Source organism: Phasianus colchicus, chromosome 9 (assembly GCF_987193195.1).
Source record: "Phasianus colchicus chromosome 9, bPhaCol1.hap1.1, whole genome shotgun sequence".
NCBI lineage: Eukaryota > Metazoa > Chordata > Aves > Galliformes > Phasianidae > Phasianus > Phasianus colchicus.
The window spans coordinates 23,198,838-23,212,377 of NC_143444.1; the positions used below are offsets into that span (position 1 = coordinate 23,198,838).

The window sequence follows — 13,540 nt, forward strand, 5'->3', positions numbered from 1 at the left end:
TCAGGCTTTCCTCTTTCCTTGGGCTCATTTCTGCTTCCCCATCCTCATCCAGTACACAGCCACTTCCACAGCCCATTCCCATCCCAGCCCAAAGCAACTCCCTGGGAAGGACATGGGAAGGACAAGCGTGGTGGTGCATGGTGGACACAGCCCTCTGCAAGGGGCAAGGCATCTCATGGGGCAGGCAGGGGACTGGGACTTCGCACTGTGAGCTCCCTGGGGCCAGACTGTCACCTCCGTCTTCCCATTCCCACCCACAAGAGAGAGGGGGCTGCAGAAGGGCAGAGGTTGGGGCAGGAGCAGGATTTTGTCCAGGGTTTGTGTGCTTTTTGCAGCAGGGAGCAGAGCTTGATGCCTGCTGAAGATGACTTTTCAGAGTGCTGAGGGTGATGGTAGCCCCTTCCACCATATAAACACCAATGAGTTATGGGTACCCCAGCCTCTAATTATGCAGTCAGCCCCAAATAGGCTGTGTCTAACGAGGCTGACAGACTAATATCTCAAGAGCCCTTAATGCGTTATCATCTCTTGCTGTATGACCTCATATTTATAACTGCTCTGGTGGGAGGTTGAGAAATGTCCTTCTCTCCCCCCAACCCCCTCCCCAACTTTCCTCCCCCCCAGAGCAGCAGCTCTTCAGCCTCATCTGTTAGGATCAGGAGGAGAGAGGCGACTTCTCTCCATCCATCACGGGCTGAGTTCGTGCTATTAGATGATTAAAGGCATTTTTTATAATATTTGGAAGAGGCTTTGAAACATCTCTCAAACAGGGTGATGAATGCCCGCTTAACCCTTTCCTGGCCAGCGGAGGGGTGGTTGGGCAGCACAGTGACAAGGTGTGATTCATGGGCACCTGCAGGAAGCAGGGAGGACGTGGTGGTTTCTGAGGCTGCAACGGCTTCAGCAAGAGGAAGCAGTGCCTGTCCTCTCCCCGGTGCTTACTCAAGAGGCCCTGGGGGGGCTGTGCACACATGGCAGAGCCCCCTGTTCCATTCTGCACCAGTGCAGCTGTTCCCTTTTCTCCTCTCTATGCCCAATCCCAGTGTTTTGCTCCCATCTGCTAAGTCCCACTCCCGTAAGAAATCGAGATCCATTGCTAGGATGCATCCCTTCCAACTTGGGGTATTCTATGATTCTATGATGTCGTGGCCTTGCTTGGAGTTGGTCAGAAAGACGTATGGGGATGATGGCCACGGGTGACCTAAAGCCTACCCAACACCAGATGGGTGACATTAGCCATGCTGTATCCTGGTGGGAGTGGAGGTGTCACACACTGGGGAAGGAACCCCCTCCTTTACTCACAGGCACAATATTTCATAATCCCCATTTCTTGTCGATTGATTGCCAGACAGAAGCGACAGCCAAAGAGGGCCCCAGGCGTCTGCAACTGCCACTCATCGTATGATTTTAACTCTCCCCCTCTGTAAGTTTGCATTCTTTTCTTGTTGTCATTGTTACCTAAATAAGTCTTTTCCTCCCTTTTTCCCCCAAAAATGGTGCTGAGAAATCCCACCGTCCTCCTCAATTTGATGTTGAATGTATGAGTAGTTGAGAAGGGTTAATGCATGATTAAGAGACGTTTTATTAAAATGGTTAATCTGTCATTAGAGAGTCCAAGAGATCAATAGATTTCTTATAGCCACAGCCTACAATCATCTTTAGCACCACTGACTGTGGGCTTAAGACCCCAAGCAGTATGCTTAGGGGACCCAGTCACATACTGCCACCTCTGTGTGCCCCTCTGTGGTCCCACTCTCCCAAAGAGAAGCAGTCTGGTCACCTCCCAGCCCCTGTCCCAAGATGCTGATCCAATGGATGTTGCTGGTGATCACAGCCCTGTGTGCCCTTTGTGATGCTCTCCCCCTTCATGCACCCATTCTGCCCCCGGGGTGCCTGCTCTGAGCCGTGTTCTCCAGACAAATCCCAGAGCCACCAGGATGCTGACCCCAGCTGCGCTGTTTAGACGGGCTGACAGCAGCACAGCTGAGCCAGAGCAGGCAGGAGGGCATGGGATAGCATCCCAGGATCTGGGAAGCAATGGGTCCTGTTGGGGCCACCAATAAAATTCAGTTGCTGGGGGAGCTGGGGGTGTTAGTGGCTCCGCTCCCTGGGGACAAGATGGTACATGTGAAATGAAGCCTGAAAGTGATGTAAGTTCATCCTGTTATTTTCTGCTTCTCTTTCCTGTGCTCATCCCATTGCCTCGAATAACCCGGTCATAAATCCTAGTGCTCCTGCCTGCCCTACGTGTGCATGCCCAGTGCTCATCCCTCCCACGTGCTCACCATGGGGCTAGGGGGAGATATTCCAGACCCTCTGGATCCAGCCCTCTCCTTCCCTGCCTCAGTGCTTATTTCTGGGCCATTATGTTCGACAGGGAGAATTTGTTTCTGTCCAGAGCAGATGCCCGGACAGTCTCAAACCTCTGAGGATTTATCATCCTGAGCTTTTGTTTGTAGGTCTGTGGGACCCCTCTGCCCCAAAGCCGAGCCCAGATGCTTTGCTGTCTCCTCCAGGAGACTCTTGATGAGTGGTGAGGTATTGGTGCAGGCTGCCCAGGGAGGTGGTGGGGTCACTGTCCCTGGAGGTGTTCAAGGGGTGTAGCACAGAAGTTTAATGGGCATTGGTGGTGATGGGCTGGTGGTTGGATTTGATGGTAGGACATGACGGTCTTAGAGATTCTATGATTCTGAGTGGGCATGGTGGGGATGGGTTGGGGTTGGACTGGATGACCTTAGTGATTTTTTCCAATCTCTTATTCTATGATCCTATGAAAGCAGGGCAGTATAAACTGAGTATGGGGATGTCCATTGCACGAACTGTCTGTGCGATTACAGGGGTGGTGATGGTGAGGATTTGGGCTCTCCTCCTGCCCTACAGCCACCAGGATGAGGTGTCCCAGCATTGCTCTGGAGGCCATCAGAGAAAAGCAAAAGTGTGCAGGGCTGCTCCACCACAGCCCCACTGCCCCTTCCCCTCCCAGCCACCCACATTCCTCCGCAGCGCCGATGAGGGGGCCAACCTTTGGCACCTTTATTGACACTCCCTGAGTTCATACTGCGACTCTACAATCTTTCCCTGAGATTATTAAGAATTAATTGATCGCTTTTATATTCCCCCCAGTACCCAGTGCTGCTCTGCGACAGGCGGTGGGAGGAGGCAGGGAGCAGGGAGGAGGGCGGGGTGTGTGTAAAAAACACACTGATAAATGTTAATTACTCTTTTACAGCCCTTGTCAAATTCCAAAGCAAGTCGTAAATTCATTAAACTCTAACGGATTAAGCACATGCAGCTTATTTAGTCGCCATAAACAAGATCATTTGGATGTTGATTTTCCCCTTTTTATTGCTCCAGCAGAAAAGGGGAAAAATCAGATCAGGGAAGCAGTTGGTGGTTACCAGGGAGTCAGAAAAGTTTGGATTTATGTAATATCTTGTGTTGTTGTGTTGTCGCTCTGTGGCAGCTCTCAGTATCTCCCAGTCCTCGGGCTGTGCCCCATTTGGCCAAGCCTGCTTGGGCAAGGCAGGGAGCATAGAGCAGAATCACAGAATCATTAAGGTTGGAAAAGAGCTCTAAGATCATCCAGTCCAGCCTTCCACCTACCACCAACTCTGCCCACTGACCACGTCCCTCAGTGCCACATCCCTGTGGCTCTGGAACACCTCCATAGGCAGTGACCCCACCACCTCCCTGGGCAGCCTGTGTCACTGCATCACCACTCTTTTTGAGAAGAATGTATTCCTAATATCCAACCTGAACCTCCCAGGTGCAACTTGAGGCCATCCTCTCTCGTCCTACTGAGGGACTGCCCCTGAGTGGGGTCAGGCAGGGCAGAGATGGTGCAGTCCCACTGTGGGGTTATGCTGAGATGCCTTGTTGGCATGCCCTAGTGCCAGGTGTCCAGCAGTGGGATGTTCTCAGCTGAGCCCAGCGGCAGATGAAGGCACATGGGAGGGATGCTTGCTTCCACCAGCAATGCGGGGGGAGCCAGACACCCACTGCTCTGAACACGGGGACAGGACCCAAGGTCTGAGCCCTACATTGCTGCCAACCCACTCTGCACGCTCGCCATCCTGCACTTGCACTTGTTAATAATGCAGGCTGACCTCCTGAGCGGTGAGAGCGGGGAAAGGAGAATGAGAGGAGGGTCACGGAGATTAATTAATACTCAGGGCTCTAATTATGAGTTTCTTCAACACCGGGCTTCTAATGAGGAACAGGCACTGAGACAGCTCCGCGTCCCGCTGCCCCGCTGCCGGCCCCGCCAAGACGTCTCCTGCATCCCAGCAGCATTAGGGGGGACACAGCCAGCCCTGGCCACCCCCAGTTCCCATTGTGGGAACTGGAGGGGCAGGAGGTGGCCCAGAGGGATCCTTGCAGCCTTGCAATATGCAAGTTAGGATGCTCCAGGACCTGGCTGCCCCCAGTGATGCTGCACGGCAGACATGAGCTGCAGGCAGCAGAGGGAACTCTACACCCCTCTCTGAGTGCTCTCTAAGCAGTAGCTAACAGCCACTAGCTAATAACTTTATGGCTTCAAAGTAGCTCATTTATCATGCTGAAGTTTGTTTATGCACTAGTTATATGGCGCATTATAGCAGATCTGTGTTTGGCTGATAAATTCCCAATGACAAGCAAGGCTACCAAACAGGACCCACTGAGTCCAAAAGACCAGTAGCTTTTTTCCTGAACTCTGCTTTCTCAGATAAGGATGAGTTTTCCCTCTTTTGTTTCTCAAGGAGAAGGGAAAAAAAAAAAAAAAAAAGACAACTTGTAAACTCAAAAAAAAAAAAAAAAAATCTTGTTCCAAATTGAAATTCTTGTTCCATATAAGTTTCCCAGTGCTGTGGTTCATGTTGCCGGTCAGAGGAGGAAGAAGGATGCCTGGGGAGGATGGGGAAAGTGACACACATGAGCCCGTACCAGGAGATTTGGGTATGTGCAGAGGGAGCATTGACAGGCTCCTATGGGATCTGGATCATAGAATCATAGAAGCCCAGAGTTGGAAGGACACGTGAGCATCAGTGAGCTCCTGGCTGTCCGATGTCCCATGGATGTCCCTGGGAATGGCATAGCTCAGTCCCTTCTGCCTTCAGGAAGCATGTTTTGGGGGCAGTTTGGCAGCTTCCTGGTCTTATAATGTTTGCCATTATTTTTTCATTGTTTTTTATTGTATTTGTCAATACTTTGAGGTTGTGTGTGTTTTGTTGCTGAGCACAGCACAGCTGCTCACCTGTACGGGGTTAATCACTTGCATCCTGCTAATAATAATGACCTTCACATTCTGGCTGGCTCTATCACAGGAGCCAAACCCACTGTGCAAACAGTTCTGAGCTCGGTCTTCTGATTCCATGCAAACAGGATGGGTCAGGATTACTTCTACTGCAGCAGTGGGGAAACTGAGGCAGAAAGCAGAGAGCGTGTTAGGCTCTGCTCAACCTTTGCTTTGACCGACAGATCTCACCCGGCTCCAGGTCCTGTGGCAGCTTCCACAGGTCTCACCTGGGATGCCTCTGTGAGGGATAAATCCAGAACATCCCAGCCTGCAGCATCCCTCTGCCTCTCGGCCGCTACCTGTCGCACCCCATACCTGCGCCTGTCCCAACCACGCAGCTGCATCTGTTGCTGCATGTCCCGGTCCCGCAGGCTGTAAATACTGCCAGTGTGTCGGGGAGGTTGAGCGGTTTATGGCTCAAGGTCAGGCCCATGAATCATAAAAAGGTGTCGGAAGGAGCATTAACTCCTAGCCTTCGCTCAGCCGCTGTGTGGTTTCAGGCGGGGCCCCGGAGGCAGTGATTAAAGGGTGCACCTTCCCCTTTCAGTTTTACGGTAAAAGGAAAGCAGTAAATTAGAAGCCCACAGGCTGCGGCAGGCCAAGTCCCAGCAGTGCAGTGCCTACGCAAAGATCAGCCCTGAGAGCCCACGGCTGCCCCATGGCACAGCCCTGGGCAGGACCCGGCCCCTCCATGTGCCCAGTGGTTCATCCTCAGCTCATCTCTCTGTCCCAGTCATGGAATCACAGAATCGTTAAGGTTGGAAAAGATCTCTAAGATTGCCCAGCCCAACCCCAACCCATCCCACCATGCCCACTGACCGTGTCCCTCAGTGCCACATCTCCACTATTCCTGAACGCCTCCAGGGATGGTGACCCCACCAATTCCCTGGGCAGCTGTGCCACTGCATCACCACTCTCTCTGAGAATGAATTGTTCCAAATATCCAACCTGAACCTCCTCTGGTGCAACTTAAATGTCCCTGCCTGTGGCAAGGGTTAGAACTAGATGATTTTTAAGGAGCCTTCCAACCCAAACCATTTAACGGTGGGATTCCTGTTCAGGTCCGGACCATGGGGTGTGCGGGGCTGGGGGGACCTGGGTGACACCCAGCACTGCAGGTCCACCCCGCACGACCATGGCAGGGAGAGCGACCATAAGCCTGCCCCCAGATGCTGCCATTTTCTATAGCTCACCCACGGCATCCTCCACAAGCCCTGGTCGCAACCCATCGCTGTGCCGTGTCCCAGTTGGGGTTGCCATCGGTGTGCAGCGGTGTCCTCAGCGCCCAGAGGCTGCGAGGACCCCGCCGGCCTCGGGTAGGGCTGCCACCGCCTGCCTGCTGCCGGTAATAGCAGCGGCCGTAGGGACGCGGCGGGGCCGTGGCTGCCCTCGGAGCTTGGAGCGGAGCTGGAGGGGAACGGGGCTGCAGGAGCAGCTCCGTGTCCAAAGCTGGGGCGAGGCATCGCTTGTCTTTGCGGAGGGATAGAGGGAAACTAGGAACTTGCGAGGAGAGAAAGTGCTTCTCCCTGCCCTAAAGAACCCAGCGTGCTTTTTCCCCCTGGGGAATGGCGTGGCGGAGGCCTGGAATTGACGGTGCTGCCAGCACTGATGGATGGCGCAACGGAGGGAGCAAAGCGGGTCAGCAGAGCAGAAAGGAGCGCAAAGAGGCAGCGTCCCCGACTCCCAGCCGAGGCGGTGACACCCAGTGCCGGCGCGGTGCCCGCAACAGCCCCGGCTCTGTTGCACGACGTGCTGGCACAGCTGGGGTACCTGGGTGCGCCCCGTGCCGCTGTGCTCGCCCCAACAACGGCGGCTTTTCTTCAGCCCCCGCACAAGCTGCCATTGTTCAGACGCTTCCCTGAGGTCCTGCTGCTCCCAGGAGGATTTTCAGCGTCTCGGAGCTGCTGCAGCTCCACTCGTGTTGATAAAATGGCCGGGCTTGTTTTCTTAAGGCAGTTCCACAACAGGACACCTGGTTCCTCCCAGCAGTGCTGCCGTGCCAACCCACAGCCACCCCTGCCTCAGTTTCCCCACTGGTGGCTCAGGTCCCTTTGCAGATGTGCTGTGCATCCAGAGATGTCAGAGAGCCCTACTCTCTAAAGCCCTGCTGCTGAGCGTGCTGCCCTGCTGCTCACTGCTCCCACAGCCACGAGGAGGAGTGCAGGGAAGGGGCTCAGCTTCAAATCAATGTTGAGTGCTGTGATATGAATCTCTTATCGCTGTTGTCATTGTAATGGCTGGGACCAAAATGCTGGGCTGAGCGGGAGCCAGATCTCAGCGTGGCTGGGGATGAGGAGGAGATGGGCACAGCAGGAGTTGGAGTCCCAGCCTTGGGTCTGCCCCAGGTCCTTCCCAGCTCCTTACGAGTAAAAAAGCTCCTGATGGCAAGGATGACAGCGGAAATACAGGAATAAAGGAATAGATCCTGCATACCCAGGCCATGCTCAGGATGGAGTCACATGCAGAAGGGCAACCCAGAGGGCTGACAGTGCTCACCAGGGACAGGGGAAGCTTCCTGCTCCCACCTCCACAGACTCTGCCCCATCTTCCGCAGCTGTTCAGAAACAGCTTGGGCATGCAGTTCTCATAGCTGTGCTGGCATCTGGAGATACAGGAGCAAATGGGCTCTGGACCAGAACTGTGGCCTTTTTTCCCATCAGAGCCCAAAAGCAGCTTTTCCAATGGATAAGGCAAAGGGTGCAGGCAGCAGCAGCATCCCAGTGCCCTGATGGGCAACTACAGCACTGAGCTGTAGTTCCCACCGAGCCAGCAGACATGCTTCACGTTTAACCCCTCATACTTGTCCCCTATGTTTTATTAACAACTGTTGATTGGGATCCCAAGGTCATCCGTCCGTGCAGAGACACAGATAAAATCTAACAGTGCTGCAATCCCCTACATCTCCAGACCTACCAATCTCTCGTCTATCTGCAATCTGTCTTCCACCACACATTTTTCCAGCTGCTGGGCAGCTCTGAAGCTGTGGTTCTGGATGCAGGTTGCACAGTTGATCAGCGTTGGGGAACGGATGGTTGGGGTGCTGCCCCACAGAGGTGCCTCAGGGTTTTGGCCATTTAATTCCAGGAAGAGCACCCTGTCAGGGCGAGTGAAATTGGCCTGATGCAGGATTTATTAGTGCTTCTTTCCCTCTGCCTCCTGCTGGGTGCTGTGCTAAGATCCCATGCCGCACAGCCATCTCGCTAAAGCTAAGGGGAGCTTAGTGCTTAAATGGTTTTCTTGCTGCTGCAGAGTTTAGTGCTTGCCAACAAGCTGAGTCTCGGCTGAAGAAACAAACAGGACAGAGGGAGGTGGGAAATCAGTGCTGGGCAGTGGGGAGCCCATGGGTGTCCCATGCACCATGTGTGATGCATACGGGCAGTGCACTGGGGGATGTCACATACCCGTATCCATGCCATGGAGACTAACTCAGCTCCGGTGAGAGGTGCATCTGTCCCAGCTCTAAGTTTAAATCTCTCAGAAATGCTTTCATTAAACAGAACTAATGTGAAATATCAGAGCTTGCCCGTATTTTTAGCCCTTGCACTTCTGGCTCTGCCAGCAGTAGATCTGCACACGTGAACACACTTTGGGCTCGGCATTAAGCTGACCGCTCCGGCTGTACGTGCTGCTGGGACACCGCTGCAGTAACCAGCCGGCTCTGCAGATGGGGATAGCGGAGCTGGGAAACCAGCCCCGGCTCCAGATGGCACCTTAGGAGGAGGCCCTGCGGCAGGAGGGCACCTCGCACCCCAGCACGCTGCAATGATAGCAGCCAGGGCTGCCCCAGGGATCCCATGGGTCGTATGAGTCAAGCGTTCCAGCAGGGTCCGGGGAGAGCAGGGTGGTTTTATGGGTAGTGATGGCATTTACAGCCCCGCAGGCTGAGGCACTGATCCCCAGCTAATTGCATCGCGGTCCTGAGGGCAGCGCTGGCTCCATCCTTTCTTTGCAGCTCTCTTGGCTGACCAACGTCCCACGAATTTGGGGTGGCTCAGCATTCCCTTGCTGGTAAGGTCTTCAGCGGGTGTCACTGTAGATTGAGACTTCCCTTCGTGGGAAGGGCCAGAGATTGTCCCTTTGCCCCCCTCCTTTCTTTGTCCCCCCACTGCAGTATCACAGGCAGCCCTGCAGCACACCCTGCATTTTTTTCCCATCACCTGCCACAGGCCCCGCATGTTTCCATTTAGCCGACATAGTGGAAAGCTGTAAAACATGTGTCTGCTTCCCAAGGAGGGAGAAAAAATGACTTCAACAGCTTGGTCCAGTTAACAGCTCGGGCTCTCGACTCCACTGTTGGCTTGGCAGGGACTTTGCTGCATGCCCTGCACTAGTTGGACCAAGGTGTGCGTCTGGAGGGAAGGACGCATGGAGAAGGATATTTTGGGGATGGGCTGCCCCAGGGAGCGGTCAGCAGCAGTACTTTCCACCCCAGTCTCCACGGGCTCCTCCCAGCACAGCTCCCCATCCATCCCATACATTTACCTAACGCTAATGAGACGTATTGATTGGAATGATGGGATTTGTAAAGGTCGCAGGGTTAAAGTACATAAAACCAGCCTTTCTGGAGCTGCAATATCAGGGCCGATGGGTCTGGTGGGAGAGATTAAAGGCCTCGTGCTGCAAGAATGGAGAGAGCTGACAGCAATTACATTTCAGATGTGTGCATAGTTATAACTCCTTCCCACAAGACAGGCGGCTGCGTCCCCACATTGCAGAGAGGGTCTGCAGCCCCCAGCTCCCTTCCAAAGGAAAGATTTTGATAGAGCAGGTCAGGGAATGAAAGGGGGGAAAGAGAGGCTGGCGTTCTCTTTGAAGAGGCGGTACCCTGCCCCATCCCTGTAGCTGGGCTTAGGTGCCTGTTTTGGTATTCCTAGCTAAGATAGAATAGGGGTGTTGTAACAAAATCGCATCAGTGACATCTCAACTCCTAAAACACTGCAGTCCCTTTTGTGAGAGCAGGACTCCCACTACTGGTAACGAGCTGGCAGCTCATTAGAGATACATGCGTCCCCTGGGAAGGGCCCTCCATTCCCAGCAGCTCCTGCATTAGGGCTGGGAGGTGCACAGCCCCTCACCCCAAACACTGCAAGAGAATGGAGTTGGTTGGAGGTCTGCCCCACATTTGGGTCAGGTGCTTGGGGAGCTCAGTCCCTCATGCTCAGCCTCAGGCTGCTCCCACCAAAGGGACCTAGCTGCTGGGGACCCCCACTCAGCCCATTATTCCTCTACAGCAGGAGGAACACCCATCTCCATATAGTTCAGGCATCCCCAAGCTTGCTCTGCCTTTATTTATCCCTCCCACGCACTCTCCTTCGCTCTCTCAGATGGTAATGAGTGGTTTTCACTGGGAACTAAATGAAGTTGATTGCCCACTGGTGTCTGCCATTAGTGGTAATTAGTTAAAACATCAGAGTATAAACAGTAAATTGGCTCTAATAATTAATACTAGCACTCAAGCATATGAGAGACACAGAGACTGGGAGAGAGGTAGCGGCAAGCTTGTAAAATCAGCTGGGGCTGTTTTAATTAAAAAAGAAGGAATGTAAGTAACACAGTATTGGAAAAAGGACAAAAGCCATCAGGATCTCACTCGTTAGGAGTGTGGTGGTGTATCTCTGGGAGCTGAGCTTGGATGAGGGCGATGCAGGAGCTGCTTTGCTCTCCAGCGTTGGCTTTGACCTCTGGGATCCTTTGGGAAGGAGGAGCATGGTGCTGCCAGGGTGTGCAGATCCCACAGAGAAAGGTTGGGTTTTCACTTAGAATAATAAGTTTTCTCCCTGTTTTTCCAGTGTTTGAGTGCGCCTGCCCTTCTGGTTGGGGCTTCCAAAAACCATACTTTGAGAGAAAGCTCACTGCCCACCCCGAAGTGACAAAACATTAGCAGTAATGTTGGGGCTGGTGCTGAGCCCCAGGGTGGCAGCAAGGGGCAGAAGCGTGGGGCAGAGCTCAGGGAGGAGGGGGGCTGTGTGCATATGGCTATTAATCATCCCTGCGTGCGTTAACCATGCTAATGTCGTAAGTGACAATAGCCCATCTTGGCTCTTGATTTAGGGTCTGTGAACGGAAGCCGGGCTCCTGGGAGTAAATGCGTGAATCCTCCGCTGATACTAAACCTTCTAATAAATCTCACGCACACCAAAAAGCCCTGGGCACTAAATCCCAGAATCCGGTAATTGAAACCCTTACGGCTCTCAGAAAAAAATTTAACCGGTGAGTGGAAGCGAGTGGATGTTTGTACAGAATATCCATCCTATCTGCACCTCATTATCTCCGGAGGAGACAAAGGAAACCCCGTGCTCCCTCGTCATGCACTTCATTCCCTGGGTTTAAATAATCCTTTGGGGAAATGATAGTGTTGGTGTCTGGGGACGCTGGCTGTGTCCCATCACCACCAAAAGCCACGGGGGTCCAGTTTGCAACCCTGAAGGTGTTCGAGCACTGTGGAGATGTGGCACTGAGGGACGTGGTCTAGATCAGTCACAGGCATAGACTGATAACTGGACTGGATGATTTTAGTGATCTTTTCAACCTTTATGATTCTCTGATTTGGGTTGGGGCCTTGAGGAATTTTGCATTGTTGCCGTGGCCTGCGTAGTTCTGCATATATATGGTGGAGTTAGGAGGGTTTTTTTGCTTAAAAAAATATTGTCTTGGTGTTTTTTTCTGGTTTTAATCTCTGTCACAGACCATGCTTCAGTGCCTTGGCAGGGGACTTAATAAATATAGTCATTTGGATAATGAATGGTGATGATCCAGGTGGGACTCAGGGAGGTCGTAGGGAAGGGATGCAGGGGAGCACATGGCTGCCCCTCGGAGGCAGAGGACTGCATCTGCCATCGGATTGTCCCCACTGGGGTGCGGGGGCTGCCCAGGCCTCTCACCAATGAGCGTCCTGCACCGTGGGAAGGAGTGCATCGCACCGGGGGTCCCTTCCGACTTTTATGAATTACCATCAGAGATCACCTTTGCTGTCCCCTTACCATCCAGTTGCTCTCCTAAGCCTCAGCAGCATCCCTCCCCACCGCTGTGTGCTCTGCATGCCACAAACCCATCACAGCCCTTTTTGGGTGACCCCGTGCCAAGCTGTGAAGGACATAGAGCACGGCCACCCATGTGCCTCATCTTCCAACCCATGATGGGGCCAAACACTGGAATCACAGGATTCCTATCACCTCCCTCCTCTGTAGCCCTTCCAAACCTGGAGGGAGCCCAAGCACCCTCGTTTCTCAGGTCACCGCTTGGCTAATGGTCTATTAATTTGTTCAATTGTCCCCTGTGAGACAAACTCAATTTCTGCCCGAGATTCCTCCCTGCCTGTCGACGTGGTGATGGATAGGATGAGCGGCTGTCACTGCTGGTCCCAACACCCGCTCAGCTCTCTGGGATCTGCATCGCCTTACGCCCACAGATCCATCCTCAGCAATGAAAAATGGCAGAAATATTTAAGGACAAATAAGGTTTACAAACCCAATTTAAAATTATTACGGGAGGCCCCGGCTGCAGATAGGCCCGAGCCGATTCACGGCGGCAATCAAATCGAATTTCCTTATCGTTGTATTATTTTAGGGTGTTATCTGGCCCCATAATGCAGTTATAAATTCAATTTCATCTGCGAGCGTTCATTGTTTACTGTCGCCTGTTTGCTGGGGAAAATGTAAACACTTGGCGGCCCTCGGCTGCAAAATTAATTTCTGGCTGAAAAGAGGAAAAGGGAGAAAAAGTGGAAAGTGAAAGGAAAAATAAAAAAGAAGAAAATAACAGATCTGAATGTGGGATGGATGGACGGACATGGACAGATGGACACGGACAGCCATCCCCTCAGCTGGAAAAGGAGGAAAAATACGCAGTGACCTGCCGGGGCTGCCAAGGGAAAGTTGAAGGTCTCCCATTAATTCCAGACTAAAAATGACAAATTCATCTTCTACGACAATTAAATGAAGTCAGTAATTGATGCTAATTGATCTTCAGCCGAGAGGGCTCTTACTGCCTGGCCGTGCTCTCCCATGCTCCAGCCCCTTCCCATCCCCTCCCTGCTGGGCGCTGTCCCCACTCCATGGCTTTGGATCGCCACTGGGGACATCTCCAACGTGCAGTGGCTGTTCCCACCCAACAGCCCCGCACATCCCTCGCTTCAGGGCTTTGCCTTTCACTTTTTCTTTTTGAAGGCAGGTACCAGGCCTGGCTGCCTTAGCGACAAAGGATTTATAGCCTACAGCTGTGTAGGTTTCCACTTAATTTTTATAAGCCCAGCATAAGAGCCAGCGG

At 52.9% G+C, this 13,540-nt stretch overlaps 1 protein-coding gene across 6 annotated transcripts in view; it reads left to right on the plus strand.

The window, feature by feature from the left end:
- The window catches only part of RNF220 (ring finger protein 220), a 164,856-nt gene that overhangs the window by 62,788 nt on the left and 88,528 nt on the right, over nucleotides 1-13,540 (plus strand). For 4 of the 6 annotated variants that reach the window (XM_090146571.1, XM_090146574.1, XM_090146570.1 and 1 more), the window contains exon 3: nucleotides 1,349-1,423. The exons of the other annotated variants lie outside the window; for them this stretch is intronic. In XM_090146571.1, the coding sequence (XP_090002697.1) occupies nucleotides 1,349-1,423 (75 nt within the window). The remainder of the gene's footprint in view (nucleotides 1-1,348; nucleotides 1,424-13,540) is intronic. 6 annotated transcript variants of the gene reach the window in all.